At 35.6% G+C, this 27,224-nt stretch overlaps 1 protein-coding gene across 14 annotated transcripts in view; it reads left to right on the top strand.

Annotated features, from left to right (window-relative positions):
• FRYL (FRY like transcription coactivator) overlaps positions 1-27,224 on the top strand; it is a 163,882-nt gene that overhangs the window by 99,322 nt on the left and 37,336 nt on the right. For 9 of the 14 annotated variants that reach the window (XR_003533157.1, XM_027676348.1, XM_027676345.1 and 6 more), the window contains 25 exons: positions 837-1,074; positions 1,693-1,878; positions 1,969-2,055; positions 2,813-3,081; positions 3,498-3,693; positions 4,668-4,792; positions 6,590-6,647; positions 7,938-8,029; positions 9,626-9,798; positions 10,241-10,401; positions 10,895-11,005; positions 11,911-12,065; positions 12,307-12,406; positions 13,522-13,690; positions 14,453-14,712; positions 15,968-16,108; positions 17,384-17,552; positions 18,844-18,928; positions 20,723-20,835; positions 23,158-23,308; positions 23,646-23,749; positions 24,305-24,490; positions 25,813-26,017; positions 26,383-26,504; positions 26,976-27,166. Coding sequence is in view for 13 of the 14 variants with exons in the window: in XM_027676348.1 (XP_027532149.1) it covers positions 837-1,074; positions 1,693-1,878; positions 1,969-2,055; positions 2,813-3,081; positions 3,498-3,693; positions 4,668-4,792; positions 6,590-6,647; positions 7,938-8,029; positions 9,626-9,798; positions 10,241-10,401; positions 10,895-11,005; positions 11,911-12,065; positions 12,307-12,406; positions 13,522-13,690; positions 14,453-14,712; positions 15,968-16,108; positions 17,384-17,552; positions 18,844-18,928; positions 20,723-20,835; positions 23,158-23,308; positions 23,646-23,749; positions 24,305-24,490; positions 25,813-26,017; positions 26,383-26,504; positions 26,976-27,166 (3,847 nt within the window). In the remaining variant the exon portion in view is untranslated. The remainder of the gene's footprint in view (positions 1-836; positions 1,075-1,692; positions 1,879-1,968; positions 2,056-2,812; positions 3,082-3,497; positions 3,694-4,667; positions 4,793-6,589; positions 6,648-7,937; positions 8,030-9,625; positions 9,799-10,240; positions 10,402-10,894; positions 11,006-11,910; positions 12,066-12,306; positions 12,407-13,521; positions 13,691-14,452; positions 14,713-15,967; positions 16,109-17,383; positions 17,553-18,843; positions 18,929-20,722; positions 20,836-23,157; positions 23,309-23,645; positions 23,750-24,304; positions 24,491-25,812; positions 26,018-26,382; positions 26,505-26,975; positions 27,167-27,224) is intronic. The other 5 variants (XM_027676349.1, XM_027676350.1, XM_027676351.1 and 2 more) reach the window with 2 other exon arrangements.

Raw genomic sequence — 27,224 nt, 5'->3', positions numbered from 1 at the left:
CAGGCACTTAAGGGAAACTATTCTTTTTCTCTACAAATCCTGCATTGTTTTTCCATTTTTTTTGATCCAACATGACCCATACTCTTCTGTCTCTTATCTCAGTTTAAATTGAATGTACCTTATTGGTCCTGATAAGTAGTTGAGATAGGTTTTTTTTTCTTAATGCAAGAATGGTCTTGGCACAGAAATACAGCATAGCTTTTAGCTTTGAAATTATAAATTCGTTTTAATATAATGTGTTGAGTTACATATATACAAAGTTAGTAATAATGTGAGAGAATAAGGTTTTTCCAACTTCTAATTTTTCTTCAGTGTTAAAAGGCATATAAAAGACATGAAGCATTAAGTAATAATACAGTACTGGGATATGTTTCTTCTACCTTAGCGGGCTGAGACATATTTTTAAGTATATATGCAAAGGGATTTTTTTGCGCGTTTTTTCTCATATCTAAAGTAAAGCTTTAACTGCAAAAATTATCTGTTCTTTTCAGTTTTAATTTGAAGAAAAGAACCTGTACCTCACAGGATGCCTGTGTACTGAGCTCTAAGGTGGTTGCTCAGACGCATGCAGAGACGTACCTATGTGAAAGACTTGACAGTCTCTCCTGAAAATTGTTTGTATTAAGTTTTGTGAAACCTTGCAGTAGTTTGCTATAGTAGAAGCACCTTCTGTTAGTAGCCAGTTTCAGGTCTATTCAGTGCTGAAAATGCATCTGTGTGGAAGTGTTCTACATTGTACAGCAAAGAAGGAAGAGTTAACACTGAACTTTAAATGATAAAGGCTGATTAAGAGTATGTGAATCTAGGGTGATGATACCAGTATTTTTTCTAAACAGGCTGACAATTCATATGGATGAAGAACTTCGTGCCTTGGCTTTCAATACTCTCCAAGCATTAATGCTTGATTTTCCAGATTGGCGGGAAGATGTTCTTTCAGGATTTGTATATTTTATTGTGCGTGAAGTGACTGACGTCCACCCAACACTTCTTGACAATGCAGTAAAAATGTTAGTGCAGCTCATAAATCAGTGGAAACAAGCAGCCCAAATGCACAATAAAACACAAGATTCTCAGGTATATCTATATAAGGTCCTTTGATGTTAGAACACAGTTTGAATCTACATACAGTTTTATTAGTGAACTTCATTGTTTTTGTTAAGTAATAAAAATTCAGCTTTCTTACAGTGCTTGAAGACTTTTAGATCTGTTTTTTTAAATCAGCATTTTTACCAAAACAAAATTAGTTTCAAAAACGCTAATTCATTACTACATTTTTGCTTACATCAGAAGTCATCATGTGTAACTGGAAATAAGTACGAGTTATTAAACAGTAGAACTAGGAAAAACCCAGCATTTTTTACTAGCCAGTAGAACGGGGTCAAGTAGTTTGATTTTATACAGTCTTTTACATAAGAGTATGCATATTTTTTTTTAATTTTGCCCTCACTGCATCATTCTCCTGAGAAAGTGAAATAAAGATGTTCTTCTGAGATATGTTTGGACTAAATTCAGAGAAATAATAAAAAAGAAAAGTGGCTAATACTATGTCATTCTCATAATGCAAATTTGACCAGTAGCCAAACAAGATCTAAATATTTTGTGATTATTTTGCTATCTCCAGTAGTGGAACTACATCTTAATTGTGTTTACTTTTTTCCTTCATTTGGTTAACTTCTGCAATTTTTTTCTTAGCGTGGTGTATCCAATGGGGCTGCCCATACCCTTCCCTTGGAGAGAACCCTTTATTCCAGTGTATTTCACGTGGTGGAAGGCTTTGCTTTGGTCATCCTTTGCAGCACCAGGCCTGCCACCAGGCGATTAGCTGTCAGTGTTCTGAGAGAAATAAGGGCCTTGTTCACACTTCTAGAAATTTCGAAGGTAAGAGTTGATGACCCGTTCTTATGACTGCTTAATGAAACTGATTTTATTTTGACTTTCTTTGAGCTTTTTATTCTTTGTATATTGTAGAGTGATGATGACTTGGCTATAGATGTAATGGACAGACTAAGTGCTACTATCCTGGAAAGTTTCATACATCTCACTGGGGCTGACCAGGTAGGACAATTTCTATATTAAGTTGGTTGTAAGATGACATAATGCTGCAAAACTGTCCCAAATATATTTTAAATGATAGCGTCACTGTGTTCATGCGAAGTTTGTCAACAATTTAGCACCACAAACGAAGAGAAAAAGGCAAAAATCTTGATGAATGTTGTGAGGCTGACACCACCATTGTACACTTTCTGACCAATAATGTGTCATTATCACCACTGTATAAACACTGACAACTCTATCTGGTTTTTCCTATCTTGCTTACAGATTGCAATTTCTTTGAAGCAAACGGCACTGCCTTTTTCTGCAGCAGTATAGTTTCATAATGGTCGGTGTGTCCTTTATCCATGATGAAAGCTGTAATAACTGTCAGTGAATAACAACTGAATTCCATACTTATGTACTTATCGTAAACTCTTAAGTATCAAGGAAACTCTTTTGATTTTAGGTTTAGGAAACAAGTTGAAATTCAGTAATAAGACTGAGTACAAATATTTTGGAAGAATGAAATCATTATGAGTGAAAAGGCCTTTTTCTAGAATTTGCTATTTCCTAATATCCAGTTCCTTCCCAAAGAGCATGTTTATATAACTGTTCACATTAAGAACTTCTGTAAAAAACCCCGCATAAATTATGTGTTTTATCTGTTCCAGATGTGGTTTTGACAGTGATACTTTATTAGATATTTAACAATGAAGAGATTGTTACTTAATACACATGGATATTAAGTATTGCCTTATTCTCTTTTCTATGCACACAGACTACTTTACTGTACTGTCCCAGTTCAATAGATTTACAAACTCTGGCTGACTGGAATTCCTCCCCAATCAGCCACCAGTTTGATGTGGTCAGTCCCTCACATATATGGATATTTGCACATGTGACTCAAGGCCAAGATCCATGGATTATAAGCCTCTCGAGTTTCATGAAGCAGGAAAATCTTCCAAAACACTGCCCAACAGCTGTAAGCTACGCTTGGACGTTTGCTTATACCAGACTCCAACTGCTGTCTCCACAAGTGGATATCAAGTAAGTTGATTTCTAAAATTAATGCAGTATATAATATTGGGTATTCTTTCAAGATTTATCATCATTGTAAAGTCATTATTGTTTGAGCGAGGTGACATGTAGGCTGTTGATATTTTCTGGGGTTTAATTCAACTTTATATAACAAAAAATTAAAGCAGATTTATCTAGATAAAAAGTTATCTGCTGTGAAGATTAATTCATGCCTTTGGCCATATTGTAGTTCAACAAATTTGAATATAAAAGCATTCATTGTTGATGTACAGGTCTGTTCTGAAAAACTTATTCTGAGTTTACTATGTTAACAATTTTGGAAGCAATGGCATATGCAGAATTGAAAAATAAATTCAGTAGAAAACCAAAGTGAAATGTGGTAAGCTTCATTTACTCTGCTGAGCTCTTTTTTTTTTTTTTAATAGCAGCCCTATCAATGCAAAGAAAGTGAATACTACTACAAGCAGTGACTCCTATATTGGGCTCTGGAGAAACTACCTGATTCTTTGCTGCAGTGCAGCGTCTTCTTCAAACTCCTCCACTTCCACAGGCTCTGTCAGATGTTCCCCTCCTGAGACGCTGGCGTCTACTCCTGACAGTGGTTATAGCATTGATTCAAGAGTAGGTTCTTCTAATGTTTATTGTAAATAAGTCTACATGTTTTTGGAAATAGAAACACCAGAGCCTATAATAACTGCCATGATTATAAACTGGGATAATTTATCTGAAAATATTTTTAGTATATGTTAGTTTTTCATTTGTTTAGGGGATAGTGTTTTAGTTCACTTTTCCCAATCTGTGCTGTAGATGCTTTTCTGCTTACATTTTTAAGGCAAATCTTACCATGTAATAAAAACAGTTACCCAATCTCAAAATCTTAGCTAGCTGTAATAAAGAAATGTTTTGTTCACTGTTAAGGGGGTGTTTTTGCTGTCAGTAGACTTCTGCAGTTCTGAGCAAATAGCCTCTCACTTCAGTAATCGAAACAGCGACCTATTCAGGCATGATGTATCTTGTTATATTTTCCCAACCGCAGACAGTTTTCTGTCTGCCTAGCTTCATAGCGCCTGCAGATTATTTTTTTCCCCCTTCTTTGCTGCTTTTTGCTCATCTCCTTTTTGGCTTCCTGTAAAAGGTACAGTAGACATGAAGATAATTCTTGGACTATGCAGCAGATTTTTGGCAGAAGCAGCCTGTTCCACTTCCATCTTGTTATCAAGATATTTTCCCTAAATCTGAAAAACTGTAGACTGAAGGCTGTGATCTCTTTGAGAGCTGCAAGGGACTCTAAGGAGTTGGACACAAGAAATCTACTTACTTTCCCCCAAGGAGGGCAGATACACCAAACATGCATAGCATCTATGTCGTGTTGAGTCATTCATTGTCATCTGACAATGAAAATTCAGTAATGCAAGAAATAGTTAATACTACTTTACTATTTCAGAAAATCTTTTTCCATGTCAAATATAAATGTCATTTTTATCATTTTGAGTCACTGATCCAATGTGAGAAGACAGAAAAATTACAGCAGGTATTTTCATGTCACCATTTGTTTGGCAACTATTTCATTCTGTTTATTCTGGTTTTCTTTTTAGATTATTGGCATTCCATCCCCTTCCTCCCTGTTTAAGCACATAGTTCCAATGATGCGCTCTGAGAGCATGGAAATTACAGAATCCCTTGTCCTGGGACTTGGCAGGACCAACCCAGGAGCTTTTAGGTAACTGTTGTGTTTGATTCTGTTTTTATGCCAGTTGATTATGAAGCTAGGGAATCAGAGCTCATAGGAAAAGATTCACCTTTTTCTTTCAAGAATTTTGAAAAAGCTGTGACAACTGATTGTCTTTTCTAGCATTTAGAGGCGTGATATAGATTGTTAGAGGTTTGAAAGAATTTCATGTGGAGGTCATGCCTGCATAAAGAAAAAGAAGTTAGTTGAAATTCTAAACAGCTAACTTTTATTGATATTAAAAGCTGCTGTTTTGTTAAAGAACAGACTGTGTGAAGTAATAACATTTGAAATGTTATTTATATTCAAGTTTATTAGAGTAGATAAACTCTCCTTATTGGTATTGCCAATTGCTCTTTATGGAGGATGGATGAAGAGTTGAGAACATCTGAGGGGAAGAAAACCTCCTGGGAAAGCCATCAGGTGTTCTGTGACAGCAGCCAACCTCATATAGTGAGAGTTATGAAGTTGTACTGTGCCTAGCAACCAACTCTGCTTCTGCAGAAAGAACCAGGGATCACTTACATTGTTGGTTTTGAATGAGTTGATGTTTCTCTCCAGTCACTTGTGTCCCGTATTATTGCAGATGAGGAGCCAATATTGAATCTGTAATGCCAAGTCCTCAGTTATCATATTCTGATTTATATCCCTTTACAATCTTATAATTTTAAATAATATCTGACTTTGCTCCCCTACCGGGAGCAAAGCAAGACTTTGTCTCGTGACCCTGAAGATCTGTTTAACGGTTTAAATCATAATTGTGCTCTAAAGCCCAGAAAATCCTTTCAGAGATAATTTCACCTTAAATCCTTGTTTTCTCAATTAGAAGCCACTCTTTCAGCAAATTACAAAAAAAAAAAATTTGATTCTCAACAGTTTGACCATTTCTGTATTCAGAATGTGTTTTGTTTCTCAAAACACATGTCCTCTCACCAAATGCCAGCTGTAACCCACCCTTCAGCATTACAGCTCTGCACTGATTTGTTGTTTAGCTTTTGAGTTTTTAAGCACTGTTCTCCCCACTTTGTATGTTTACTCAGGAACTTTTTCATCATTGGTTACCTGTATACTCAATCCACTTAAACTTAATAAAATATTATTTTTGTTTTCTGTAATTGATCACATGAACTTGTCTAGGTATCTCTTGCTCTCCTTTGTAAGTACAACCAATATATTTTTACCTTAGTATTTTGTCTGCATAGATCCTTACTACTGATCTCCTTCACCTTTCCCTTTTTAAAGAAATAACAGAGTCTTAGTTTGGCAGAAGGAACTGAGTAGTAGTAAAGACTGTGGAGCTTCAGAAGAAATGGAGAATTTAAGCAGTGTCAGAACCTGTTTCAGTTTTCAAAGAAACTGGTCTGACTTCTGTCAGTGTAGTGTTGCTGGACTTAAAGAACAAACTTTACTAACAAGTAAATGCATCATGACAGCTGAAAGAGCATTGTATGATAAGCTGCCAACATCTTTCCCCCCCCCAATAATACCTGTTTGCACATCTTTGTTAAACCCTTAGTATGAAAATTAATGACAATGGTTTGTGATAGAAATAAGCCATAATACTTGTAGAATGCAAATGTAGGGGTAGTTGTTGAGACATCTATTTAGGAATCTGCTTTAAATTAGGAAAATATCTTTCTAGGAAACTTTTCTTTTAAAAGCTACAGGTAAAGAAGGAAAACCTGAGGGTGTTTTAACTGGTGTTGTAGCACTAGTTGCTGAGAAACATCTTTCAGTTGAGATCTTAATTTGATGTTTGTTTTTATCCTTTTAATTATTTTAATTCAGGGAACTAATAGAAGAATTACATCCTATAATTAAGGAAGCACTTGAAAGAAGGCCAGAGGTAATTGGATAATTTCCATTATATTTAATACAGTTTTAACTGTCTTCTCACAGAGAAGAAATATTAGTTATGTTCTTTAATTTCTGCAAGTAAAAACTGTCAGTATACTAGATAAAAATGTGAAATGTTGCTTTTTTAAATAATTGTGAGGTGTTTACATTAGAAGAGCTTTGTGTTTATTTTGAGCTCTGTATTATTCTTAAATACTAAAAATTTTCCAATGGAGAACTTGTTTTAAAGAAAGAGTCTTAGTAGATATTATAGAAATAATAATCTCTGCAAAAACAAAGTCAGAGATGATTACTCAGTATTTTTTATGGTAACTGTAATATTTTTACAAGTAATAAATTTATAATTACAGATGATGGGAAGGAGCTCTCTTCTGTTTCAAAATGTTACTAGACCAAAGTGTGTTTTGTTAGTCTTGCATGCAAGTCATAGGATCATGGGTTGGAAGGGGCCTTTAAAGGTCATATAGTCCACCCCCACTGAAATGAGCAGAAACATCGTCAACTACATCAGGTTGCTCAGAGCCCCATCCAACCTGACCTTGAGTGTTTCCGGGGGTGGGGCAATTACCACCTGTCTGGACAACCTGTGCCAGTATTTCACCACCCTCTTTTTTATATCAAGTCTAAATCTATCCTCTTTTAGTTTAAAACCATTGCCCTTTGCCATATCACAACAGGCCCTGCTAAAATGTTTGTCCCATCTTTCTTATAAACCCCTTTTAAGCCCTGAAAGGCCGCAAATAAGGTCTCCCCTCAGCCTTCTCTTCTCCAGGCTGAACAGCCCCATCTCTCTCATCCTTCATAAGAAAGGTGCTCCAGCCCTCTGACCATTTTTGAGCCCTTGTCTGCACCCATTCCCATATGTCCATGTCTTTGCTGTGTTTGAGGACCCCACAGCTGAACACAGTACTCCAGGTGGGTTCTCACGAGAGTGGAGCAGAGGGACAGAATCACCTCCTTCAAAATATGTAGAAAGACTGCCGTTTGTACTTCGTTGTTCTATATGTTGCACTTTGTGACAGGAGACTAACAAACCCATTATTTTGATAATACATGTAATAGCAAACCTGGTATGTCTCAGAGTTGCAACAGGGAAAAATTTGGTTCATTTTTTGGTTATAGAAATTGTTAGCAATTTGGATAACTCATCTTAAAAGGTTGGCACCTCTGATAATTGATGCCGATTGTAGTAAAGATATATTGCTTTTACATTCCACGCTGGTATTATACTTAGCTTTTCCTCTGCTTCATTTAATTTTGTGTTTCCTCTGTTGAATAGAACATGAAACGACGCAGGCGTCGAGATATTTTACGAGTACAACTAGTACGAATATTTGAACTGTTGGCAGATGCTGGTGTCATTAGTCACAGGTAGGGGAAGCACTGATGAGAAGTTGTTTATTTTTGTGAATTGTCACTGGTATTCTTATGACTCAGTATAACAAGCTTGCAAAGTTCATCTGTGAGTTTTAGTATACCACTAAAAAGATAGATGCGGTTTTATAAAACTTGGAATTTTATAAAACTGACAGTTTTATAAAACTGGCTTTCTAATCTCTTCCTCTCCCGTGCTCTTTGTCACTGTGTTCTGTGTTTTATTTAAAATGCTACTATCCTCCATTGGTTTGAACAGGCAGTGTGTCATGTTCCTTCTTGTTTGTGTGTTCTCAAACATTGCACCAGTTGTGCAAATTGTAACTATTCTGTGATCAGCCAGATGAGTTCTCCCTCACCTGGAGTGCTGATGCTAGTCAGCACGTCATATGCAGAGAAGGCTGCTGCACATTAATATATGACCTTTTTTTATTTCTGAGGAATGAAGAATGTTAACTGGGTTATTGAGGTTTTTTTCCTCAGTTTATCCTACTTGTGTAGGGACACTTGAAAAAAAGAAATTCTGGCATATGTTTTACAAGTCTGTTGGAAAGTTTCTTCTATGTGGGTGGAATCGTGTAAGAGCAAGTAGGCTAGGAAATGGTCCCATTCTGTTGGACAAACAATACTTAGACATGTATTTATCAACCTTAGTTATATAGTCAGTGTGACATTCTCAATCTTTAAGCAAGCTGCTACAGTATATTTCAGAATGTTGCCTCAGAAGCATTGCTAAAATGTCTTTCAGCATGCTCAAATTTGAGTCCAACCGTTAAAATCATACTCTCCCTTCTTATCTTTTAAGGTTCTCCCTGATGTTTAAGTAGTGTGTGTAAAATATGTCTAACCACAGTCTGCACCCTGAAACTTTGTCAGCTTTTCTCTGTGAGGCCAGTCTGACTCTGAAGCTAACAAACAATTAAGGGTTGCCATAGGCATCACCTTGCCTTCGATGTGCAAGGAATGCTTTTTAGATGTCTTTACTGCAAATGTGGAAATGTGGTGGAGAGAGTTGAGGGGAAAGGAATCACCCTTCTACCAATTGTTTTTCAAAGTAGGGCAGATTTGAATCATGTAGTCTTTAATATCCTTATTTAGTTTAGTACAGACGTCTAGTCAGATGCTAAAACCGTGAGGATGGGAAATGAATATATAAAATGAATAAATTGCTTTCACCTGCTAGTCGTCAACAGTGTGTCACAAGGTACTAAACATCTTGACTGACTTCCAAAAATCAATATCGCATAAAGATGACTATCATCAAGTAGTAGCAATTATTTTTTCTAGTTTACAAATTGTGTGGGTTTGTGGGAGGATCTTCTTCTTTGAGGGTATTTATTATTTTTAACATATATCCCCAGTATAAGAACTAGTTCTGTAGAAGGATGAGTGACTTCTGATAGTGAGGTTTGATTATTAGTTTGCTTTCACTGGAGTTCTTTATTTTAAAACTGAAATTGAAGCTGAATGAAGAAATTGCTTTGAAATAAATATTTGCAGTGTGAGGGTTTTTTAAAGATTAAAAAACTTGTTTTCAAAAAATGTATGTAATTATCATGCTATTTGATTTTTTGAATTTATTTTATTTTTAAGTGCAAGTGGTGGCCTTGATAATGAAACACATTCCCTCAACAACACTTTACTTGAGTATGTCGATCTAACAAGACAACTCCTAGAAGCAGAAAATGAAAAGGATTCTGATACATTGAAAGATATACGATGCCATTTTAGTGCCTTAGTGGCAAATATCATACAAAATGTTCCAGGTATGTAAAAATGCTTTAGTAACTTTTGATGACTATATTTAGTAGGAAGTACATTTAAAAAAAACAAAAACCAACCAAACAGAAACTAAAGAAAAAGCCATTTTTTGTCTGAAGTTTCAGAATACTTTCATTAAAATAATTTATGACATCAGTTTTGAATATAACTTTAAAAGCATGATTTTTAAGAGAGATTTTTGGTACTATTTGGCAGAGTTTTGTTGGTTGGCCATTGCATTAGAATTCTATAGACGAATAAATTCTTGTGCACTAGTGGCATTAACAAGACAATAGTAAAGCTACATCCAACAATTATGATGTTAAAATAGGTGTGTTTGCATGGATTTTTCCTTTTATATTCATTGTTTGGGTCTGTTTCTGTGTTACGTACTTTATTTTAAAGAATGACAAGAGGAATGTGTCTAACTTTGGGCTTTTCTTACAGTACACCAGAGAAGAAGTGTCTTTCCACAGCAGAGTCTACGCCACAGTCTATTTATGTTGTTCAGTCATTGGGCAGGTCCTTTTAGTATCATGTTTACTCCCCTGGACAGATACAGTGATAGAAACATGCGAATAAACAGACACCAATACTGTGCATTAAAGGTATTTTAGCACTTTTTTAATTTTGGAAACAGATTGATATGTTGACCTTACTAATGCAAATGTAACGCTTAGGCCATTCATTACTTTTTTTCTCATATGCTTGCATGTATTTATGACAGTTCAGCTTTTTCCAAACTGTGAACTACTGTGCTTGCTATAGAATTTCTTAAAATTACTACTGAATGTTCACTTCCCGTGACTTTAGTCCTCAGTTGCCTAAGGTGAAAGGCTTTCATGTAAATGTACATTAACAATGAAACTGGTGTATTTAACTCTTCAGTATGTTAGCATTTCAGTATTGACCCTTTCTTGTATTTTGAAGTTTAGAAAACTATGATTTGATAATTTCTTGAATAAAATGTTAAACAGATTTTATTAGTCTTGGTCTTCCTCCCTTGACAGGTTAGAATATAGTTTTCTGATATTTTAATGACCTTAGTAAGAGTTGTATATGAGTTACTAAAATGTAGTGGTTTTCAATTGCTTTCTGAAGGCTATGTCTGCTGTACTGTGTTGCGGCCCTGTTGCAGACAACGTTGGGCTCTCATCTGATGGCTATTTGTACAAATGGCTGGATAATATTTTGGATTCACAAGATAAAAAGGTAATACAGACAATGTCAACATTGGTTTGTAGCTATCAGCACCTTCAAACATACATGCTTTAATGAGCTTGCAGTCAGATTTGCCTAAGTGCTTAAAAGTGGCTTAAGCTCAAAGCTGTTGTAGTAGTGCGTAGTTTTGCATTGTCCTTCCTTCATGTGTATTCATCCTGTTGAGGAAGGTGGTAATCCCTAATCACAGTCCAAGAACAGGGAAACAGGATGGAAGAGGAAAGGGCAAGGGGTGAAGCACTGTATATAATTTTTAAACTAATCAGTTAGTTAAGTTGTAGTAATAAGCAGATGTTTCAGAAATTCAAAGGAGATGACATGAACTGAGACTGTAGAGTCCATTGGGGTCCTGCAGAGTTAGGAAGACCAAGCTTTTCATCTAAACAGTAAGACAAGCTTTTGATATAAAAGGTAGGGTGTCCATTGCCCTATAATATGCTAGGATTGTAGAAAAATACAGCTCCAGTGGCCTGCTTTGATTCAAGAGAAGATGCAAGTCTCCATGTAGATCTATGCCTTGTATCCAGCTGGAATTCCTGCGTGCGTTTAAGTGCTTTTCTCTATCTGATGCTTTCAGGTCAGTGTTCAGTGTAAGACGTGAAAATAGCAAATAGCTCAAGCTAGCCTTGAAACTGAGGGGGATAAAAGTCAGTAGAGCTCTCTAGTTATTTATGTCAATAATTTATGACTGTGTGCAAGTTGAACATGAAAGAGTGTTGATAAAATTATCCGTTGTTACTTTAAGCTGTGGTGTCATTGTTTTTGTATGGAACACATTTTATGTTTCAAAAGGTTTGGGTTTTATTAAATATGTATTTCCCTACTTTATGCCGTTTTGTAAGTTAGTCTTTTTTTCTACATTTTTAAATATGTATTGACTCTTTCCTGGAACACAGGTTCACCAGCTAGGCTGTGAGGCAGTCATGCTGCTCTTGGAACTCAACCCTGACCAGAGTAACCTCATGTACTGGGCCGTAGACCGGTGCTACACAGGTTCCAAGCGTGTAGCAGCTGGCTGTTTTAAAGCCATAGCCAGTGTGTTCCAAAACAGGTACTACAGTGTTTTTCAAAACTTTAAAGCTTTTATTTTCAAAGTGTGCTTTCATATAGAACTGCACTTTTTTGTGCCCTAGAGAGAAAAGATCACCACTGTTTGTGTGTATGTGTTACTAGAGAAACTTTTCAAAATGTTATATTATCCCATATTATATCCCTTGTAAATTAAACTTAAATTCAAATTTTAAAAAGCCAAATGTAATTTTACTTTTTTCACACTTGCAATTTATCCCTAGGGATTACCAGTGTGATACAGTGACCCTCCTGAATCTGATACTGTTTAAAGCAGCTGATTCTACGAGGGCTATCTATGAAGTTGCTATGCAACTATTACAGGTTTGTAAGCTAATTCTGATTATTTTTGGGTTTTTTTTAAAATAAGAATTGTCTCGTCATTAAAAAAAAATATCTGTTATTGTTTGCTTCTCTTCAGTAATGAAATACAGTGTATTTTTTTTTCTTCTCTATTTCAGTACATAGTTAGGCCAGATCCTTACCTGGCACAAATAGACTTCAGTGGAAGTGTGTCCATTTCCATGAACTAAGCACTTAAGACCTCTATTTTCATAATACCTTCTTTTTCAAGAAACAAAACCTAAATCAAGACTCTCTTGATATGGCCCTGAAACAGATATATATATATATATATATCTCCATTTGTCCAAAAGCACCTCGGAGAGAAGCATATTGCTTCCCAAACCTTCACTCTGTCTGCTGGGATAGCAGTCAGTTTTGTGGTTTTGACATTAGAACCAAACATTTTTTCAGCTGTTTGTGTGGAGAGATTACAGTGAAATCTTAGCCATGTAATTTACTTTTGTATATTCCTTTCTGAGGTCATTTAGGGGTAAGGTTAATCTTACAGGCATCATTAGTGTTTAAATAAATCTGTTGCTTATGACTCAGACTGTAAGTCTTGGGGTTTTTTGCAGAGGTTTTAGTTGTCAACTAAATTCAACAGTGAAGACACCACTGAAGTCAAACCCCTGTTGATATGTCAGCCCCATCTTTCTTCTCAAGGTGACACCACTGCTTAAGATGAGCCCAAATTGATTTTTCAAGTATCTGAGTCCTTTAGCCTCCTGCTGCATCTCTGCCACATCAAAGATTATGTTGTTCCTGTCCACGTCTCATAGATGAGCAAAAGTTGCTATTGTTTGGAAATACAAGTGTTAAATAGTATTTCACATTTTGTCATAGATAAATTTATATTTAATATGGTATTTTGTGAAAGCATATTTTGGAACTTTATTGCTGGAAACTCATCAAGTGGAGTGTATCTTACTAGTCTTCTATGAAATTACCACAGTTTTAGCAAATACTTTGGATGTACAGAGATCCGCATGGATAAGAAACATTAAATGAGAGTAGATACTTTAAGAAGTGATTTTTATATAAAGATGTTCATAGTAGCTCTCTGCTTATTCAAATTCTGAACATTATTGTTGTAGATCTTGGAACCAAAGATGTTCCGTTATGCTCACAAACTGGAAGTTCAGCGGACGGATGGGGTTTTGGGTCAGCCTTCTCCTTTACCACATTTGTATTCTATGTCATATTATCAACTGTCAGAAGAATTAGCAAGGACTTATCCTGAACTGACGCTTGCTATCTTCTCAGGTACGATTTTAAAACAAAAAATTTCATCAAGTCAAAAGCATTGTACAAAATGTGTCATTCTTATTATTCAGTAATTAATTTATGTGTAATTCACTGAAATCAGGACAACAACATCATCGTAGCTAATGGAACAATAGAACTTACTGAGTTACAGTTATTGCTCACTTGTGTTTGAAATATATTCAAGGGGAAACAACATGAATTAAAAATATTTTTCCGAATTACTTTCTAATAACCATGAAAACTCACATGAGAGAAATAATTTGCAAGTGTTTTTTTAAAATCATTCTTTCATTGTTCTCTGTAGTGTGTTCTTGTTTACTGTAGATTGCTTAAATACATCATTCTGTAGTATTTTTAACAATTGCAGAATAATAACCTATTACATTGATTAAAAAAACCCCACTACTAGGACTGCGATGATGAAGAAAAAAATTTAAGTGCTTTTTTGCCAAAGTTAGTATGTTTTTTTGTGCTGTAGGTTTTCAGTTCCCTTCTCCAATTACAGGAATTCATATATATGTGCATAGTAATGTGGTTTCTTCAACATACTGTTTGTTAGCAGTGTCTTCAGTTAGCTCTGCTGAAGACTGCAGACTTTATCATTATGAAATGGCACTGGTCATCTCAGCAAAAAATTGCATCAGTATCACCATTACATTGTATCAGTGTGGTATGCTGGGCTCATGGTGGTTGTTATTACCAAACCAATTCTCATTATTGATTTGCAATTTATGTATGTACCTCATTTTTGAATGGCAGAAGTAAGTCAGAGAATCCAAACAGCTCACCCAGCTGGGAGACAGGTGATGCTGCATTATCTGCTGCCATGGATGAACAATATTGAGTTGGTAGACTTGAAACCTCTGCCAACCATTCGTCGGCAAGATGAAGATGAAGAAGATTGTTTGAAAGACAGAGAAATGATGGTGAACAGTAGACGATGGCTACGAGGAGAAGGCTGGGGATCGCCACAGGCTACAGCTATGGTTCTGAACAATCTGATGTACATGACTGCAAAGGTAAGATTAATTACTTAAGTGCTTCATCTTCTTCCAATGGATTGTTCTGTTTAGGATGTGAGAAAATACTGTTCAGAGGTACTTTGTCACCAAACTTTCAAGAATTATTGTTCAGATTTGTTGAGTTGTTTATGTATACCCAAACAATACCATTTAGTTTTGAGGTATTCTGAGAAATATGTAATATAAATGTTATAGTAATTGTTATATATAGTAACTATATATAACTGGTGTTTTGCAGTATAGATGTCTAGCTGGATAGAGAATACCAAGTTGCCTGTATACCTTTGATCTCAAAGTGGAGTTTTGGAACCAATCTTATTACCAGAGACTAATTGACTGTCCTTCTTCCTGTCATAGCTGCTTCCAGCAGAGAAGTAATATTGGACACATGCAATGCTTCTGCTAATTCTCATCATATTCTGTTATATATGAATCCTGCTGATGAGAGATCATGTTTTGAGCTATAAATTAAAAACTCTTGTCAGTCTGTGGTCTGTGGAGTTTTATTCAAGGTTGTCAGCATCTGAGAGAATGGGTCTCTGCTAAATTTCCCAAAATGATAAAATTGTTAAGAGTTGGAAGGGAGCTCTGGAGGTTGTCTAATCCAACTCCCTTGCCGAGGCAGGGTCACCTAAGCACAGGTTACACAGGAACGTGTCCACATGGGTTTGGAATGCTGCTAGGGAGGGAGACTCCACGACCTCCCTAGGCAGCCCCTTCCAGTGCCCTGCCACCATCAACGCAAAGTTCCTCCTCGTGTTGAGGTGTAACTTCTCATGTTTTATTTTATGGCCATTGCTCCTCATCCTGGGATGAGGAGCACCACTGGAAAGAGTCTCTGGGCACCACCGAAAAGAGTCTGTCTTGGCACCTCTTGGCACCAGCCTTTGAAATGTTTGTATACATTAACGAGATCTCCTCTCAGTCTTCTCTTCTCTAGACTAAACAGGCCCAGGTCTTGCAGTCTGATGTATTATATATATCAATAAAATAATATAGTATGAACATATATCTTTAGAGATATATATATATACACATTTATATCTATAAAAGAAAATAGTTATTTCTAGAATGTATTTATAAACATGAATATAGGTGAAAGCATCACTCTGGAATGTTAAAAAGGCAACAGTTTCCTACAGGATTTATGTTCCTTTTTCTAGAACGTATCCCACTTGGTCAGTACAGATCACGTTCAAGTACAATGTTTTCTGATGGAGTTTTCAGAAGATCTCTCTATTTTGTTTTCTAGTATGGTGATGAAGTGGCTTGGTCAGAGATAGAAAATGTCTGGACTACTTTAGCAGACAGCTGGCCAAAGAATCTGAAAATAATTTTACACTTCTTGATCAGTGTCTGTGGAGTGAACAGTGAACCCAGCCTTTTGCCTTATGTGAGTATGTGATATGTCTCTCTTGGTGCTTATTGATATTTTAAAAATTAGGAATGTGTCTAGAAGCAAAGATCACCAAACAAATCTGAGGTAGGTATCAAAATCTCCAACCCCATATTTTATGACCACTAAATACTATGAACAAATCAAATTCAGCTCTTTTGTTTGAGTTATTTGGACATCTGTGTCAAAATTACAGTATCAATTTTAGTTAAACTCAGCATTTTCATTAGAAAATTATTATTGGTTTTGCTAGTAATAAATCAGGACCTATAATTTTAGTAAGTTCTTCCTAAGGGCAGCTTAAGTTCTCCATAGATTGGCAGTTGTTTTCATCAGGAAATCTGCAAATCATGTTTGCAGCTAAAAATCTTTGCGTGTATGGATTGAACAAGGTGACAAAACAATCTTCAAGTCAAACATTCCTGCATCACTTGCTTGCCATTCATTTTGGGTTCTCATAAAAGGATGGAAATAAGTCATTGAGCAGTAAATAACTCAAGAAAATGTCAGAAGAAGAAATATGAACTTACTGATGTCTAGAGTAATTGCTGACTAGCAACCATCTGCTGCTGCTTAGCAATGACCAGGATTATTTTGCGGAACTAAGATGTAGTGGAGAATCCTTAATTGCTGTATGCTTAATAAAATATTAAGTTAGGTGTTTATTCTTATAAGACTATATAAAGGTCTTGAGCATTTGAAGAATTAAATGGTCTTTCCTATGCTGTAATTTAGGATATTCCTAAAAAGCAGACAGATAATATAGTAAAGTAAAGCACCTTTTAAACCATGTGGGGTGTCGTTCTCATATGACCAAGTATTATACCAAAACAACCCACCAACCATCCCAAGCCCCCTCAAAGCCAATTGTATTTTTTGTCAAAACGTATGTGAGAGCCCTTCAGGATAGCATGAGGAAAAATATGATGACTGCAAGAAAAGAAATAGTGTAGAACAGAACTGTGAAGTATCAAAAAGAAATTATACCAGAATACATTCATGACGGTGTTGATCTCAGATGTTGCTAAAACCTTTCTAAGAAAATCTTTTGCTTCTTAAATAATTTCCGGAAGACTTACTTTCAGACTTACTTTCTTACTCTTGTGATATGTTTCCGATGCTTGCTGCTGTTGACAGCTGGGAAAGCAATTTTGTTTGCTTTTAGAATTAGAGTAAGTTTCATGTATCCTCACTTGCAGTGCAAGTAGATACTAATTTTAACAAGTTGTGGTATTCAAGTCTTTTGTATATTTGTATACTTTTTTATGGCAGGTGAAGAAAGTTATTGTTTATTTGGGTAGAGATAAAACAATGCAACTACTAGAAGAGCTGGTGAGTGAACTTCAGCTTACAGATCCTGTCAGTTCAGGAGTCACCCATATGGATAATCCACCATATTACCGCATTACATCCAGTTACAAAATCCCCTCTGTCACTTCAGGTAAGAATTTACTAACCTAAACTGGTATTATTGTCAGTTATAAACATGCTGCTATCAATCAGTTATACTATTGGAGTTCATCTGTAAATATTCAACAGGAGTGCAACATTCTGCTTCTAAAATAAAGTAAAAAAATTGTTTTGCAAGATCTGAGTTCTTATTAAAGAGTGTCTGATAGGTTCACATGGAACAGGTTTGTCTTAATATATGTGTCAGACTTGTCTATGTTCAGACCTTGCACTGTTTACCCTTACTGTATGATTTTTTTATGTCTATTCAGTCAAACAGCTGGGAAAATGTATATAATTTTAAATCCATCTCAGTTGTTAAATTTCAAGTTTTGTTATAGATACAAGCTGCACAATCTTGAATTGTTTCAAGAGGATTTAAGTACACTTACTTAGGAGAATTTATTTAGAAATAATTAACAATTAAAAATAGATCAGTCATCAAAAAAACCCAAACCCACTGAGAATACCAAAAGTGTCTACCTCATGCTTCAATCCAAGAACACACTGAGAAATGTGGGGAAAAGCTGTCTTGTTTTGGTGCAGCGTCTTTCAAAGTGAGCCACAAAAGACATGGGTGTGGGGAGGGTATCTAAGCAAGGACTTAACTTTTGTGCTGCAAACTGCCAATATTATGAAGCAGCATGGACCCATCACATGGGGATTTTCTGGATCACAAAGTGAATGCATTGGCACTTGTTCTTGAAAGTGTTTAAAAATATGATAAAAATTATATGGCTCTTGCACTTAATGCAACTTGGAATAGCGAAGGCTGTGAAGGGGGCACGAAATTGTTTCCAATTGTGGTCATCAATTCAGTGTGATGCTTACAAATTTCTCTTAAAAGGAAATTGATAAAAGCTTTACTGTAGGCTATTAGGTTTTAATCCTTAATCTGTTTGTGGTTTGACTTAACTGCACACTCAAAGTCCAGTTACATTTTACAGATTACAATGAGGTGTAGCATACAGGGAAGAAAGAAATAGGTCTCTAGGTTCTGTTTCAAAAACTGACCTTTCTACTTAAATTAAATTGAAGACTCAGAGATTCCTGGAATGGATTATTTTTATTTTTTCCAGTTAGTGAAATTATGGTAGCAGCTCACGATCTTTTGCTGCATATGAAAGTAATTTGTATAGCTCAGTTTGTATTTGTGCCAATCACTGTGGAGTAAACCTGATTAAGGCTTTTTGGCAAGGACAAGTAAATAAGAGTCGTCATGTAATGCTTAACACTACTTTTCTTTTTATTGACCAACTTTTTTCTTTGAATATAATTCACAGGTACCACTTCTAGTAGCAATACGATGGTAGCTCCCACAGATGGCAACTCTGATAGTAAACACACAAAAGACAGTATCGAAGAGAAGTAAGTGTCTCCTCAAAGAGCAGTTATTAGTTGAATTACATGAATTCCTGGTAGGTACTATACTTGCATCTCAGTGGCTCCAGGTATGCTTACGTTGCAGGAATTACAGGCCAGTTTTAATCAACAGAACTGGAATACTATTTGGGATTAACAGTAGCAGCCTCAAATGTAGTTTGAACTCAAAAAACTGTAGAGGAAACTGAATAAATTATGGGACCAGGCGTTTTATTGCTACAGCTATGTTGTTGTTGATGCCTAAATTAGCTACTCTTACACTGGACTGTGTATGTTTACAGAAGAGAAATTATACTGTAAGGTGAGGCTGGTGAGGCACTGGCATAGGTTGCCCAGAGAAGTGAATGCCCTATCTCTGGAAGTTTTCAAGACCAGGCTGGATGGAGCTCTGACCAACCTGGTCTAGTGAAAGGTGTCCCTGCCCATGGCAGGAGGGTTGGAACCAGATGATCTTTAAAGTCCCTTCCAACTCAAGCCATAATTTTATGATAATGTAGCCGATTTGAAAATTGGTTTACTACCTCACTAGAAATGAACAGTGCCCACATGTTGCAAGCGAGTTTATTTTCCCTGACTGGGATATTTGGATGCCTGGTATCTGTGTCAAGATGCCTTCCATCTAGCTTTCAAACATATTTCTCCCTCCCTAATTTTTGAGCTATTTAGGAACAATCTTTTGGAGAAGTTTGCCACATGGTGGTACTGGTGTAAGGGTGATGGAAAGCAAACAGCTGACATAGACTTAGACAGGATGTGGCCTTGGACCTCAACAGTAACGAACTGTAGGCATGCTCTCATTTTGTGTTAAATATGAATAACTAACCTTAAAGTGAAAAGGGAGTAGAGACTCTGTAATTAGCACAAGCAAAAGTATGTGCACATACGCCATTACTGTAGAGTAGCTACTATACAGTAAATTCACAAACAAGTTTATTTTGTGACAACTTGTTTGAGAGTTTTAATAATTACATTTCTAAGATAATTTCCCAGTTGGACACTTTTTTCCTTCCCTGGGATAGTTAGGTCTATATATTTAGAATAGTTAATATATTGATGGGGGCAATCCCAATACTTAAATTAAATTGTGGTGAGCTATGTAAAAGGAAATCGCAGAAGACACAGAGGTGTCATTCAGAATTAAGCCTAACAAGGCACAGAGTAGTATTTGGCTGCTATGGGGCCTGGAGCTGAAGAAACTTGTAATGAAGGCAGTTTTGAAAGTCTCTGCAAGTTTTGGCATATACTGTAGCATTGTCTAACCACCCCCCACAGGTATATGCTTCTTGATAAGATATACCTTGTACATCTTGGACTTGACAGGAGGTGAGAATTTTAGAAACAGCTTGGAAATGGTGCTTTTAGCACTCCCATTTCTCTGATTTTTTTAAAATTTATCAGATTAGCGAGGTAAGATCTTGGACACTGTGTGTGTATATATGCATGTCTCTACCACATCACATACAGATTTTGTTATTTTGTTAAAGAGTGAGAAAAATTTGCATGTAATGGTAACAAATATTTTAATGTACTTAAATGTTAATGAAAATGATTGAACAGAAATATAATTTATAGTGGATAATCTCTCTGAATCCCCTTACCTAATGTTGCTAGAGGAGGTGTGTCTTATACAGCTGAGATCCTTTGACATCATGTTGATTGTCCTTGTAAGATGAATTGTTTTTTGCGTAATGTTTTTGGTGAAATACAGTTTTACTGAGATACCCTGACTGATGTTTGTCACAGAATGTCAGTTACTAGTGCTGCTTTTTGTACCTACAGTTACGGGCATCTAGACATCTACAGCGGGTTGAACAGTAACTTAAACCGCCAGCACCACAGACTAGAATCTCGCTACAGCAGCAGTTCTGGAGGATCATATGAAGAGGAAAAAAGTAACATTTTTTATTTTAAAATACTTCTATGAATAGAAAACCAAATTTTCTCAAGTTAATACTTCTGCTGTAGGTTGTGGAACATAAGGAAATTAGCATTATCAGTGTTTTTTGCATAAACCTGTTAAAAAAGAGTTTTTTACCTCCCTCCATCTTAGTACTGCTATTGAAGTCTGGCATGTATTTGATTAGAATAAAGTTTACAAGGAAGTTAATATGCTTTCTTCCTTCACTTGTCCTCTGGAATGAGTCGTGAACATCTTCTCAAATTAAATTATTTTACTTTATTTCCCTTGACAGTTAGGCAGACGAAACAGAGAGAGATTAGCAGGAGGAAGATGAGATTGAAAAAATGGTGATGGAAAAGAAGTTAAAAAAAAAAGAAGAAAAGTGGAAGTAATTGTTCTTTTAAATTATAGCATTCCTTGGCCTGTTTTAAAAAAAAAAACGGTCAAAACTTTCTTAGAAGCCATAGCAAAAGAAAATATAGAAAGGATAAAGGGTCTCATTATGTAGGTCTAATTTTCAAGCTTGTTTTGAAAATGTGATTTTGGTTATTTTTTGTGATTTCTATTTTGGTTTTTTCTGAGATGCAGTGGTAAGGATAGAGGTAAAAATTTTTCCATTATACTTTTGGAGATTTTTTTTTAAGCTTGTTAACTGTGGCTACTTTTGTACCAGTGCCTAAGATACAAAATCATCATGACAATGCTAGTAAAAACTAAACAGATCAGGTCATCAGGCAAAAATGAGGACAATGGTCAGACAGTAAATGATGCATTACATTAGTGGGTTCTGTGTAATTGGTCAGAGTACTTGTTTGACTGAAACTCTTGTTTCAGCTAAGAGATTGTTAGTAATTAAAATGACTTTGTACTCTAACCCTGCATGGGATAATCAGATATATTTCACTCTGATCCAGATCATTAGAGTGCTCCCACAGCCTGTCTTCTTAGATTTGATTCAATTTTTATTGACAGTTGATTTTGCTGCAAGTTAAGTTGTTTGAGCATGTTACAATTTCCTTACTTTTCTTGTGCTCCTGAACAACAGGATGTAAATTTCTGTTTTGAGCTTTAGATGTCAGTCTGGAACACAGCGTGTTCCATGCTCTATTGAAGCAACGAGAGTCCATTAGGATCTCCTTAGGCACTCCTTAATGACTGACTCTGTGCAGACTATGAAGGTTAGAGTGAATATGTGGTTCTTAGTGCCTCTTTCAAGGAGGTGAAACCTAATGTCCGTTATAGAGCTTGTTGTAAAGATTGGGCATCCTAATGCAGAATCTGCTAAACCTTGGGTCAGTAACCTTCTGGGCAGCCAGATGTTTACTACTGCTCAGATAGGCAATGGGCCAGTATCACAGCTGTGGTCATTTTCATTTTTGTTTGCTATTTGTGGTAGCAACACTGAGTATCGTGAAGCGAAAGATATCTCACATCTTCCATCAGTAAGTAGTTTGTCACTTCGATGGAGAAGGTGATAATGAGCTAATACATGTGTGAACATGTGAGACTTCTGCAGCTATACTTCCAAAAGGACAGCTGCTAGAATCACTGAAACATTGAACTGTTGAGGCAGTTTCCTTACTTGTTTCTATCCTTGACTGATTGTTCTGAAGTCCAAAACATTTCCTTTAAAAACAGAAAAATATCTTGTATACTGTCATACCAAATAGCTGATGGTTTTCCTCCACTTTTGAAGCTTGCTTCATCAAAAACTAAATGTCTTTTTGTGTTTTCTTGACAAATTTACTGATTTTCTGAGCAATAACTTTTGTAAAGCAGTGGGATTGGGCTATGCTGTTGTAAGAGTGCCAGTTTCTGAGTTACCCTGTATATCAGGCTGGTGTTATCTGACATGTAGGTTTTTACTATCTGGTATGGTGGGTTTTTACTAGCAAGAGCTATGAGGAAGTGCTCTTAAATACCACTTCCTTAGGCTATAATGAAATGCTCTTCAAAAGTGAGTTCAGTACGATCTAAGGTGCCAGCCTTGACTAACTCCGTATCTGATGTGAGGTTTGAAATTCAAGGAAATTACATTAGATCACTTTGCCTTTTTTTCATCATTTTTACAAACCTATTCAACAAAATCTTACTCTGTTATGGGCGTGTCTTCTGTAGAATCATCCTTATGCTAAAAGAAATAAACACTTTTTTTTTTTAAACTCTGTCCAACTACTACTGTACAGCTGGTTTACCTTTCCCTGTCCCCTATCTCAGCTTTTCAAGAATTTAAAAATATTTCTTTAGAAGACTATATGATACAGAAATTTGTATTTTAGATATATATTTCTGGTTTAATTTTCTGTTGTGGTAGGTGATTCAATGCCTCTCTATTCAAACTGGCGGTTGAAGGTGATGGAGCACAATCAAGGAGAGCCTCTACCTTTCCCACCTTCTGGAGGTTGCTGGTCACCATTGGTGGATTATTTGCCTGAAACTTCTCCTCCAGGCATGTCACTTCACAGGTAACTATTTTGGCAAAGCTTATGGCAATTCATTGTGTTTTATTTTGTGTTGCACAAATAGAGTAATTTGAAGATAGCAGATTAAAAGACAGTAGATAGTAGATTTGTTTTCTGTGGGTTTACTGACAGATCTAGCAATTTAAGATTGCTCAGCCTTTTAATTTGGAGGATGGAGGTTTTTCTATCTTAATTACGAGTGTTCGTCTTTTATAACACAACTTCGTGAATCTTTATAGACTTAAGAATGAATACAGGCTAGAAGCATATGAAGCTCTTTGCAGCTCTTCATAAAGTTCATGTTACATTCTTCTAACTAATTTTTTTTTGTTTGTTTTAGATGCAACATAGCAGTGATTCTTTTGACGGACTTGATAGTTGACCACAGTGTAAAGGTGGAATGGGGAGGATATTTGCATCTTTTGCTTCATGCAATTTTTCTAGGTAACTAACTTCTTACAGAAATATGTATAGTGACTTAGGAATTCTTAGCTGTTCTTCTTGATATTTAAATTAATGTTTGCCATTGTATTGAAATTTTGATAATATTTACAGTATATTTAAGAATTCAATTAAATATCTTTCAGGGTGATTAGTATGAATAAAGGGTTTTTTTGAGTTGTTTGAAGGCACTTTCTGTTGGATTTACTTTAACGTCTTTCTCCTTGTAGACACAGTAAAATTCAGTTTTTTTCTTTCTGTTTCCATGTGTAGTAATTTTCATACAAGAGCACAGATTAAGTTCTTACTTAAAATCACTCTGTACTTTAACCCTGCATGGGATTATCATGTATTTTTCGGTCTGATCAGTATACAGTTCGTTAAACTGTATGCTCTTGTTTCTATATTGAAGCACTGAAAAAACATTGGTTAGTGAATTATATATCTATTATTTGGTAAAGTATAACAGACCAGTTTGAATACTGCAATTTTTTAAATAATGTAATTCAATGTGCCCTTTGAATATAATCAAGCCTTGCCATTTTCCTTTTGTGTTAGGTTTTGATCACTGTCACCCTGAAGTCTATGAGCATTGTAAACGACTACTTTTGCATCTACTGATAGTGATGGGATCTGGCAGTAATGTCCAGTCTGTTGCTTCTGTGCTACTCAGAAACAGAGAGTTCAACGAGTCCAGGGTGCTTACTGTCAAGCAAACTACCCATTTAGATTATACTTTCACAGGTATGCTTTTGATTTATTATGTCTTGCTTGTTAAAATGACATGGGAAGTTATCTCTTCTTCCAGGCATTATTAAAAATTCTCTTATTTGTAATATCTTCCTGAGCCTTTGGCATTAAAATATATTTCTTTGGATTTTAATGAAGTCAAAATGAATACAGGTCACATTAGCACTTTGTGCCCAGTCATCAAAGTAGGGAGCACAGTTGAATGATTAAATAGTAGTGGAAACCAAAGAGGGAGCTCTATGTTTTGGATCTTCAGTACAGCAGTTTTTGTGATGCCCTTGAAATTAAAAAACAAGAAAGTACATTCCATACTTGTTTATAGCAACTTGAATTTTTTCATTTTTGTCAGCTGTAATTGCATTGTTTATGGGTTACCAGAATACTTTTTTGACATACTACCTTCTAATGTTCACATTAACATTACAATATTATAATTATACAGAACACTGTATCTTTTCTATATATCTCTTTAAGAAGGGAATGTTTTAATGATGAGAGCCTATTGGAGTTTCTAAAGAAATTTAAATAATTCTTTTTTTTCTGAAATGTAGTATTTCATATTATTTCAGTAGGTGGCAGCATATTTCCACACAATTGTTCATTCTCTTTTGTTCACATCTGAAGTGGTTATATTACTAACTAAAAATACTCATCTGGTTTGTGAATTTGGGTTTTGTAACAACAAGGAATTAAAAAGTGTATAGTGGAAGAACTCCTTTATATGAATCCATTTGGCAGAACTTTAATGGTGCATCTGTACAGTGATGTATACAAACCATTTCCTTCCTAATCTTTGCGGTTCTGGGTAAAACTGACTAATTGTGACATGATATTCTGCTATTACTAAAACTAAAATGTCTGATAGAAACTACTATAAGGTCAGCATCAAACATTTCCAGCTGGTGATTAAGATAAGGTGTTTAAAAATATGCATGCCTAGCACAAGGCATGGGTCTTAACAAAAAAAATTATCTGTTCATTATTAGGAAGTAAGTTTCTATGACTTGTTTAAACTTATTGAGTTGAGATGCCTCAGAAGCTGATGAGCTGTCATATTACTAATACAAAATCAAACGTAATACAGTGGTTTTAAACAGGCAATTCCCTATTAAAAGTCATGTAAGTCAAGTGAAGACTTCTCATACAGCAGACTTGTTGATTTCATTGAAATTACTGCATCTAATAATTTATTCTCTTTAAATTATTCTCATTACATTTGCTAAGTTAGTGATTTTTTAGAGGGCTGTTTTTTCTTTTGATATGTTTAATATTAACTGTCAACTTAAAAGCTCATAATTACCTTGTTTTTATTTCAGCAGGTGTTCATGATTTTATACCTGATTACCAGCCCTCCCCAATGACAGACTCAGGGCTCAGTTCAAGTTCTACCTCTTCTAGCATCAGTTTAGGAAATACAAGTGCTGCCATTTCTCAACTGCACACCACAATCCTCAATGAGGTTGACATTTCAGTAGAGCAGGATGAAAAAGTGAAAACTCTAATAGAGTTTATTACCTCAAGGTAAGATATCAATTTTCATATTTTTCATGACATGTATTTTGTGGAAAAGTGGCAAACCCCTTGCTATTTAGCATCATACTGTCTAATTCTGTTTCTGTTTTATCACCAGTAAGTGATTTTATGTAATACAGCTCTAACTTTCCATCACTTCCTGAGAATTTTGTCTTAACTTCTTGTATAGTTGTGTAATATTGGGCAGTTGTCAAACTTCTTTCCAATTCATGTCTGCAGTTCTAGATGGTTTCTTTTACATGGCAGGTAGTAGGTTCTCTTGCAGTTAACCTTAAAGTTCAAATTTAATTTAAATACTATTAATGACAAAGGCTATGTTTTATGTTCTGTTTACTCTCTTTTTATATTTTTAGGAAAAGAGGCCCACTGTGGAATCATGAAGATGTTTCGGCCAAGAACCCTAGTATAAAGAGTGCTGAACAGTTAACTGTATTCTTAAAGCATGTGGTATCCATATTTAAACAGTCTAGCTCAGGTATGTTGGAAAACAAGTCAGTGCATGATCGAATGTCCAAGTCTGCAAACTAAATAAATATTTTTTTAATGCATGTAAACATACAGGTTATCTATAAAATCACTGTAAGTAATTGCTTACTGCTTCTAAATAATAGATTTTTCTGATGTGTTGCACATTTCAGTTCATGTCTCTGTTATGACAGATTTAAATCTAATCTTTTAGGAATGAGATAAAATATCTTATTAATTTGTTGTGAACACATAATATTCAAGTCATAAATGCTTTATTCTCTGAAGGTCTTTCAGTGTTAAGTATACAAGTTTATATTCCTGTAAAGATTTTTGAAACTAATACTGCTTGAGAGAAATGTAGAGGATATGAGGGTACTTTAAAATTAGGAATGACTTTGGCAATTTACTCTTCAGTAAATTCAAATGGATTTGTTTTTTTATAAAGCAGTGTTGCTTGAGTATTTATTTGCTTTTGTAGGAGGATATCAATTGGAACACCGTCTCAGTGAAGTTGCTTTGCAAACTGCGCTTTCATGCTCCTCTCGACATTATGCTGGGAGGTCCTTTCAGATTTTCAGGGCTCTGAAGCAGCCTCTGACGCCATCTACACTTTCTGATGTTCTCTCCAGACTAGTAGAAACTGTTGGCGATGCTGGAGAAGAAGCTCAGGTACTTGAAATTTTCCCTCCATTTTATTAGAAAGCTGAGTCTGCCTAAAGGGCGTACT

The sequence above is a fragment of the Neopelma chrysocephalum genome, unplaced genomic scaffold (genome assembly GCF_003984885.1).
Source record: "Neopelma chrysocephalum unplaced genomic scaffold, ASM398488v2 Primary Assembly neopelma1_42, whole genome shotgun sequence".
Lineage (NCBI taxonomy): Eukaryota > Metazoa > Chordata > Aves > Passeriformes > Pipridae > Neopelma > Neopelma chrysocephalum.
Note: the sequence above shows the minus strand (reverse complement) of the source record. Positions and strands in the feature narration are given on the sequence as shown.